Source organism: Daktulosphaira vitifoliae, unplaced genomic scaffold, assembly GCF_025091365.1.
Source record: "Daktulosphaira vitifoliae isolate Bord-2020 unplaced genomic scaffold, ASM2509136v1 Scaffold_4, whole genome shotgun sequence".
NCBI lineage: Eukaryota > Metazoa > Arthropoda > Insecta > Hemiptera > Phylloxeridae > Daktulosphaira > Daktulosphaira vitifoliae.
The window spans coordinates 11474399-11484216 of NW_026099575.1; the positions used below are offsets into that span (position 1 = coordinate 11474399).

Consider the following 9818-nt stretch of genomic DNA (forward strand, 5'->3'; position numbering starts at 1 on the left):
CTAATTTTGTAAACAGGTATTCTAAAAGAATATAACCTCTGTGTAATATTATTTACAGTATGTGTAGACGCTAGGTTACATTATGTGTACTTAATTTAATTGTTTCTAATCGCATTAAATTATGAGTATTTGACCTATTAAACTCTATAAGATCAAATTATTTTGCAATAATATAGTTTTAAGACTATAACAGTTCTTTTTTAATTTCCCCCTTATCACTCTAAATATTAGGCTTAGCAAAAAAAAACAATTTTTTGTAAAAATATAGTTTTAGTATTACATAGTTTTAAGATATAATTTTCAAAAACATTCATTTTTGGAGAAACTTATATGTCTTTTTTTTATTTTAAATAACTTAAACTGTTTTTTTCTAAACATGTTTGAGCAGCAAAGACTTTTCTATTATATTTCAATTTAATTGTTATCCACCGTAAACATAATTTAGTTTCTTTAACTGCATTTAAAATTTTCACAGTTAAACTCATTTAAATGTTATTTCCTGATACTTCCTTTTCTTTCATCCTTTTCTGGTACCTTGTATATATATATATGTAATTGGATAAACAATTACAACAAATGTTTTGTTTAGTTAAGAAAAATATAGATATTAAATTTTGCTAATTATTCTAGCTAATTTTACTAGAATTTTAAGCTAAACTCATAATAGGTTGCTTATGGTTTTAAAACGTATGAAATATATTGTTATATGAATACATTCATTTATAACTCATACGAATATTGCACATTTTTAAAAACAAACAAGCATTCTATTTAAACTTATTTGAATAATATTTTAAACTTAGTTGTCATATACATATTCGAAGGTTTTTATTGTGCTAGTAATATGTCCATTATCATAATTATTGTTACAGCCATAAACAATACTTTATAAAGTTTAATTAACATTATAAATATATTTTTTTACAACTAGTCTGAGATTTAGGAAATATGAGTATACTTCTATTTTAATATGTCAACTGTTTGTGAACTATTTGGCGTAAGTGACATTTTTAGCTACAATTATTTTTTTCTAAAAAATAAAAGTAACTTATGAATATTTCAAATCAGCTAAATCTGAACATTATTAACAACATGCTGCTTACGCCAATTAGCCTTTAACAGTCAATATGAAAATCCTTTGATCACTTAAATATAAATACTGTTAACTATAATTTACAGTGTTTAGATATAAACATATTTTGAAAATTATAATTTTCAAATTACGTTTTATCAAATTTTTGTTTAAGGCTACACTAAAATTTAAAAAAAAATTAAAATATATATCTGTGCACAATTTTTAACGTTAACTGATTGTTTAGCAAACCATTCTATATATTTTAATGTTACCACTCGATTTCTCTTTAATAATAATTATGTTATGAAAATAATTTTTGATATTTTTTTGTTATATATATTTAAAGATTTATCAATTATTAAGTCATGTATGATGGTACTTGTATCAGTGTAAATAGTGTGGGAGGAATAGCAAAGATTTTAGGGTAATATTAGTGCACCAAGGTTCTGCTATAAGCCCTTACTTATTTTCTATAATGATGGATGAAATTACTAAATATAAACAAGGGAGGTCCTGTGGTGCATGTTGTTCGCTGATGATATAGTGTCAATAGGATAAAATAGGGATTAAAATCACTATCATAACGTTTCGATGCAAATCTTAGATAGCGTTTAATTTTAAAAAATTGGTGGATTATTCCAAAATCTACATGACCTCCTATTTCCTTATTTATATTCTGATTACAAGTTTTATGATTTATAAGTGTTATATATGAATAAATATTTAGTACAGCAATTAAATATAATATGAAATTGATATTACATAATTTAGTATTGTAATTTTTATGGAGAAATTATAAAGTACTTTTGACAAACGTATATAAAAGTTGAAGATCTTGATGCAATACTTAAAAAAAAAAATTGTTATTTGTAAATATATTTACTGGTCTACAATGAATTTTCATCCGAGACCAAAATACACTATTCTAAACCCATTTTTATTTAAACCCATTATTTCAAATCTGCATTTAGAGTTTCGCATATGGCCTAAATAATAACAAAATCCTTCTTATTAATAAAACAAATATTCATGTTTGATTATTAGGTTACGTATAAATAATTCCCCCTGTATGTAGGTAAATGGTCCGATTTAAAAAAAGTATATTTTGTATGTAAATTAAAATTGATACGATAATTTTATTAGAACCTTAAGAACAGTTTACAACAGATCTTAAATAGAGTGTTAAATTGTTAAATTTTTTTGTATTTTACTCTAAATATAGTATCTAATTTATTTTAAAATATTATATATATATGGAATGAAAATAAATAAACCCCCTCCAGATCTATTTTCAAGATTGCGCTTATGCATTATGTAATGCAATTCGCTATGGTTTTATATTTTAAAAATCATAGTTCATTATATTTGTAAATAACAATTTTTCATTTTAAACAAAAATTTAAAAATACAATACATTGCATTTAAAGCTATTGAGTTGTAGGTAATTAAATCAGTTTAAAAAGGTAAACAATTATTTTTTCTATTTATATTATGTAGATGCCAATATTTTTAGTTTTAATGATCGTTCTTTGAGCAATATATACAATGTGATTCCTTTAATATTAGCAACTTTATTTCTCTTGAGATAATAATTATGTTGAGAAAATACATTTTGGTATTTGTTAGTTTCATATATTTATTAAATATTAGTATTTTTAAGTGCATTTTTTATACCTTATAAAGATATATTTTAGCTTCGATACGAAGATGAGAAGATATTAATTTAAATATGGTGTATTTTTTTTTTACTTTATTTTTTTGTGTCTGTTGTCACTTTTTTTTTATTCTCACCGAACCGATTTCTTTCAATGATACGCCAAAAGATCATTAATCGTATCTAGTCGAAGACATTATCCTCAAAAATTGGAAAAATTTTCCTCATTCCCCGTAAATGGAAGAAATCTCCAAAAAAATTACAAATTTAAAAATCAATAAGTTTTGATATTTTTCAATTTTTTTTTACTTAAAACTGCCATAAACTTTTGAAAAATATATGGATTATTACAATTTTTTTATGATAAATACCATTTATATAATAGTATTATATTCGACATACTTTTTTTTCTAAATCGAAACATTTATCTTTATACAGGGTGATTTTTTTATCATAACCCACTCAATTACTTACAGAATAATAATAATTTAAAAATTTTTTTTTATTATTATCTTTAGTTACACATTATTCTTGAATTATTAACTATGTAATACTTTTTAAGTTCATCCCTTATGCCTGGTAAGGGTGTCAACTTTGTTTTTTTAAATGGTAACACATATTTTTAATTTAATAAAATGTTTGAGTTTTTAATTCAATAGTAAATGGCATTTGAATTTTTAATAAAACTTAATTTGTTTATTAGATATAAACATTTAAAGTTTCAAATTTTTGAGTTAATATATAGGTATAATACACAAGGGATTACAAATACAGGTAGCTAATTGGTTTTTTATGATATTGCTATCACAGTCACGGATTGTTTATTATCAATTATGACTATCAATAGATATACTTTTTGTATTGTCAGTTAGTGTATTTATAAACTCACAACAATGTACCTTACTATCATTGATAATAACAATGCTGTGTACCTGCTAATATCGATGTCATAAAAAACCAATTAGCTACCTGTATTTGTAATCCCTTGTGTATTATACCTATATATTAACTCAAAAATTTGAAACTTTAAATGTTTATATCTAATAAACAAATTAAGTTTTATTAAAAATTCAAATGCCATTTACTATTGAATTAAAAACTCAAACATTTTATTAAATTAAAAATATGTGTTACCATTTAAAAAAACAAAGTTGACACCCTTACCAGGCATAAGGGATGAACTTAAAAAGTATTACATAGTTAATAATTCAAGAATAATGTGTAACTAAAGATAATAATAAAAAAAATTTTTTAAATTATTATTATTCTGTAAGTAATTGAGTGGGTTATGATAAAAAAATCACCCTGTACAGGGGGAATTATTCATACGTAACCTAATAATCAAACATAAATATTTTTTATATTAATTAGAAGGATTTTGTCATTATTTAGGCCATATGCGAAACTCTGAATGCAGATTCGAAATAGGCCCAAAAATAGGTTTAGAATAGTATATTTTGGTCTCGGATGAAATGTCATACACTTTTATCATTAATTTTAATTATAATTAAGATAAAGTTAATAATTAGCTACTAAATATGTGAGTATTTTTGATAAAATGTTTATAATTTTATTCATGAACTAAATTACACTTTTAACCGAATTGATTCAATCAGTCAGTTCTCTAAACCTTGATACTTTGTAATCTTATGATAACAATGAATTTTTTTCCACAGAAATATTTTTCCAAATAATGAATAGACTGAGTGTCTCATTATGAATGGTAAAATTTTAGCTATAGCGGAAGTGAATAAATATATTATATTTTAAAATAAAAATTGAGTGAGATGTTATTTTCCACTTATTTAACAATATAATCAAAACTATTAGTTTAATTATAAATTCGTAAAATTTTAGGTTGATATCAAAATGAACCCATTTAGTCTTTTTGTTTAAATTTACATTTTAATATAATATCTAAAATAAGCTAGAAACTAGATTCTTGAGAGTTTTAATGCCTAAAATTGATGTCATTTGATACGAGACAATATGTATAATAATTATCAGAGATTTATTTACAGAGAATGGTTCGCATGTTAAAACCTCCCAAAACCTAAAAAATGCCTAAATTTTGATGAAATGTGTAAAGAATAATTTTTTTGTAAAACTCTACCTGGATATAGTCTTTAATACACTACAAATAATTACAATAATAACAATACGCACACAAATAATAATTATAATAATTCAATATGGAATTACTTGTCGTTGACAAGTAAATATGGATTTAGGATAGTACATAAATGTAAGTGTACTTTCTATTACAGATGAAGTATAATCAAAACAAATAAAACTAATAATTATAATTGAACTAACGAATGTGAAACTATAAGAATTGCTTAATATAATTAGAATAATGCAATTAATTGGCATTTTTATTCACTATCAAATATATCATTAAAACCATTGTAATCTAATAAAAGTTAACCAATTAGGTTAAACTTTATGTAGATTTGAAGTGATCTAGAACATAATCATAGAATAATAATTTAAAACGCTTGTATTCCTAACATTCGGCTACTACGCGGTCAGTAATGATGAAAGTAATACCTTTATTAATATTATACTCCACTTAACATGTTTTTTATAAATGTAACGTTAAATGATCAGATAAATTTGAATATATATTCATATATTCATATATAAATGTATTATGTAGTAAAAATCATAACTTTTATTTCAGATATCTCATCATGATTAATTCTACGTTATTGTTTCAGGGTAGCTGTGAATGATTGATACCTTCTAGTAATTTAAATAAGTCCTTACAAAAATGTGTTTTGATGTTAGTGTTACGAAATGTGAAAAACAAGAGAATATCGAAAATCAACAGATGGACGACCAAGATGAATGGAAATCTTTAAGCGTAACGTCCAAAGCAAAATTCTTGTTCAAACATTGCACTGTAGAACCAATGTTAGGCTGTTATATAGTTTCAAGTGTATTGACATCTCTCGCTACGCAAAACTTGAATTTACAGAAAGCATGTAGAGTTAATCTGAGACTGAATGAAAGTATTTGTTATGCGTTGGAAAATAAGAATACGGTAAATTTTGCAAAAGAAGAACTTATGGTTCAAGAGCTAGTCGCAGACATGATAATATGGAAAACCATTATGCAGAGCAGCATTCCTTCGATTTTAATTACATTTGTTGGTTCGTGGAGTGACCGAAATCACAAACGTAAGCCTTGCATGTTAGTACCAATTATCGGAGAGTTCCTCACTAGCATAGGTCTGTTGGTGTGTACTTACTATTTTTATGAGCTACCAATGGAAGTAGCTGGTCTAGTAGAATCAATCCCACCAGCCATGACTGGAGGTTGGATGACCATGTTTATGGCCGTTTTCAGCTATGTAGGAGATGTATCTTCAGTAAGTACAAGAAAAACAAAATATTTATAAAACAATAAAAAATATAACGATCGACTTTTATCAAATAGGTGAAAATGCGAACTCTTAGAATAGGAGTAGTTAACGTATTTTGTTTTGTGGGAATACCTGTTGGAACTGCTTTATCGGGTGTATTGTTCAAAAAATTGGGATTTTACGGAGTATATACAATTGCTACTGTTTTATACATACTCAGTTTCACTTACGGTTTATTTTTTATCAAAGAAAAAAAGCCAGAAGTCCATATAGATGATAATAAACAACCTGCAGAAATATCTTGCATATATTTGGTGAAAGACTTTTTTAATGTGGGCCACATAAAAGAAGCTATTCGCATTGTGTTTAAAGGAGGACAACATAATAGAAGATTACGTATCATATTACTCATGGTAGTCGTCATAGTAGCAAATGGACCTATTTACGGTGTGCAATATAAACAAATTGTTAAACGCAGAAGGGAACATTTCTATTTTTTCTAATTTACTAACATAGATTAAAGTGCATGAAAATAATAAAATAAAATTTAATTTTCTACTATTTCCACAAAACTTTTTCATTAAATTTTGATGAAAAAAATTTAAAAATTTTATTTTTATAAATAAATTAAAACTTTTTAAACAAACTCATAGATAAGGCATTTTTTTGCAAAAAAACAAGTCAAAATGAGATTTAATTAATTTGAGTAAATCCGAAAGTTGTTTCAGTTCTATCAATGATAAATCACTTCAATAGGCCCATCATAACTAAATTAAGAAATTATTTTTTTTTCAAAACAAAAAATAAACTTGCATAATCGTTTAGTATCAAGCCCCATCAATTTCACATACATCTCAAATATTTCTATTATAATTCATCTCATTTTTAAATTAGAATTATTACCTAAATTATGCCTAAATCTACAAACTTATTTAATTTCTTATCAAATTTCCACAAACACAATTTTTTATGTCACATATTACAAAAAAATTGCGACAATAAAACATTTAAAATTAACAGATTTTGCATTAAAAACATTTTTTAGCATCTTTGATAACAACAAAATTGTAATTAGAAACAATAATAATTACACACAATATTTATTCTATTCACATTATTCGTGTTTAAAACATTAATTAAAATGATTTCAATATATGATATAATATGCAGGTGAAATGTCTGTAATGTACCTATTCACTCGGGTAAGATTCAATTGGGATGAAGTAGACTACAGTTTATTTTCGACCTATTCCATGATAACTAATTCAGTAGGTCAGAATTAAATTAATGAAAGTTTAATGAAAAACTTTGGTTCTAAACATTTATTTTTCAACACAAGGTACAATATTTTCTGTTGGCGTGTTTAGTCATATGTTACAAATTGATGATGCAGTTATTGGAGTTATGTCATGTATGAGCAAAATCTTAGCTGGCTTTGTATATGCATATGCAACGACTGATTTTATATATTACTTAGGTAATAGTAATATGATACTCGAATTAAATTATTAGTAGTCTTATGTTGATGTTTACATGTAACAATTCTTATTTTTTAATAATGTTACAGGAGCGTTGGTTGATATTTTAAATGGTACATCGATTATTGCTATGAGGTCTATCGTCTCTAAACTCGTTCCACCACATGAGTTGGGTAATTTGCATAAAACATAGTTAACTATAAAAAATTAATAAATTATACATTTTGTTTGATGTAAACATTAGATTTTTCTTTGGATGTATTATATACTCGTTGAAAAATTCAATGATTTTCGAAAGTTTTCTTTCATTATTTTTTAACACTAACTATTCATAAATCATATATAAATTATAAATTTATTAATTAACTAGAAAAATATTTAACTGCAGGTAAAGCCAACTCTTTATTTGGTGTTTGTGAAGCATTAGTACCATTGATTTATGGCCCAATGTACAGCGCCGTGTACAAAACTACTCTTAAGTCATTTCCTGGTGCATTTTTTTTGCTAGGAGGTGCCTTAACTATTCCTGCTGTGATAATTTTCTTGTAAGCGAGTAATAATAGAAAAACAATTTCAAACATTTCGCCTCTTTAATATTTTTTAAATTAATGATAGATGGATGTATAATGAACACAAAAAAGAGAAAATAGAAAAAGGAAAGGAATTTAAAGAAGGAAATTATGTTGGAGATGTTAAAGAAAAGAAATATTCAGATATCAGATCACCCGCGTATGATTCTGTTTTAAAAACTGTAGTAGATACAATTACTCAGATTGATAGCTTTGAATTAGACAACATGACTTTCCAAGATGATGTCATTAGAGAAAAAGAGAAATGATAACAAATTAAATTTTTTTTTTAAGTTATTAACTGTTATTTAATTGAAAGATATTTTATTTTTACTCTTTTGTCAAAATCAAAATTTATTATATAATAATAGTAATAATAAATAAATAAAATGGAACTAACAATACATTATTTTTTTTTTCATACATTCACTAATTGGTTTAGTGAATGCAATAAAATGTAATAATGTTTAAAAATATAAATGTTCAGAATCTAGAAATATCACCGAGTGTATGTAAACACTCGGTTAGTCAAAATATCTACCAAAAAAATGAATAAAATTTTTAATCAATAAAAAATAAAGAACTTATATTATAATCTTTAGGCCAAATAAATACAATTATTAAATATATTATTAATTATAGTTATAAATAGATAGAATTTACAAGTGATAAGATGCCAAAAATCTTCAATAATACTGTTATTTTTATCTATTACCAAAATAAAGGTAAAAGTTATTTAACATTTTTTATTTTATTTTATTTAGTCATTACATAAAAAGATTAATGATAATAAATAACTATTTATTTTTTATACTAACTATCCATTTTCTTAAAATTAAAAATAATATTTTTATCAAATGTAATGAAAAGTGACCCTTAAACTTATAATATAGTAAATAATAATGATAAAAATATATTTTAATCTATCAAATCACTGTCATAAATATTATTAACCATAAATATAATTTAAAAGTAGTACACGAGAAAAATTTTGACAAATGTCTATAGTTCATCATAGTCTATATAATCATAATCTATTGGAATCCAATAACCTAATGTCCACGTATTTGTTAATCAACTTTTATTTATGAACATTTTTTCAAGAGAGATAGAAACATAAAAGTATCATACATCAAATTTATTTAGTATACACTCTTATAAATATTCTGTAGAGTCAGAACCATTTGACAAGATGTAGTCATAAACAGGAATTCCTTACTACTCTATAGAGTAGTATGGCTTAACTATCGTTAAAAAAAGAAAAATATCATTTATTATCAAGAGTTATTTAATTGAAACATTTTTCGTTAATAATGCTTCTTTGATTATAATCATCAAATATCTAATAATTTTTAGTGAAAAAATTTAACTTTAAAATAGATATGTATGTTTGTATGTTTCTTTTGCTAAAAATTGCAGTTTTTCAAATAAATTATAATTGTCCTTGTACTGTTTTTATGTGAATTAAATAATTTTTAGTAAATTAAAGATAATTATTTTAATTATATTTCATGTGCAATTGTGTTTCGTGCAATAACGTATTAAATTGTTGAAATGTGATGTAAAGTAAAAATAATAAAAAAAAAAGTATTCGTCATTTTTTTAATTAATTATAAAGAAAAAATAATAATTCATTAATTAACTTATAATTTAAATATATTAAAACTCATTTGTT

General features: G+C 24.1%; 1 protein-coding gene across 5 annotated transcripts; it reads left to right on the top strand.

Moving 5' to 3' along the window:
* The first annotated feature begins 5171 nt into the window (after positions 1-5171).
* Positions 5172-8545, top strand: LOC126904192 (solute carrier family 46 member 3-like). 5 transcript variants are annotated; one of them, XM_050682963.1, is made up of 8 exons: positions 5172-5272; positions 5450-6102; positions 6171-6543; positions 7267-7368; positions 7436-7573; positions 7664-7747; positions 7963-8119; positions 8190-8545. In XM_050682963.1, the coding sequence occupies exons 2-8, from the start codon at positions 5503-5505 to the stop codon at positions 8410-8412; spliced, it is 1677 nt and encodes a 558-aa protein (XP_050538920.1). In that variant the 5' UTR covers positions 5172-5272; positions 5450-5502; the 3' UTR covers positions 8413-8545. The 5 variants fall into 5 exon arrangements, with proteins under 5 accessions (XP_050538920.1, XP_050538923.1, XP_050538922.1 ...); XM_050682966.1 differs by having other exon boundaries at positions 5262-5377; XM_050682965.1 differs by having other exon boundaries at positions 5266-5384.
* The last annotated feature ends 1273 nt before the right edge of the window (positions 8546-9818 follow it).

Excerpts from the sequence above, each read along its gene's own strand:
- LOC126904192 (XM_050682963.1), top strand. The coding sequence starts at position 5,503 with ATGTGTTTTGATGTTAGTGTTACGAAATGTGAAAAACAAGAGAATATC. Across the intron at positions 7,574-7,663 it reads TGATTTTATATATTACTTAG|GAGCGTTGGTTGATATTTTA; the intron begins GTAATAGTAATA and ends ATAATGTTACAG. Across the intron at positions 7,748-7,962 it reads CGTTCCACCACATGAGTTGG|GTAAAGCCAACTCTTTATTT; the intron begins GTAATTTGCATA and ends ATTTAACTGCAG.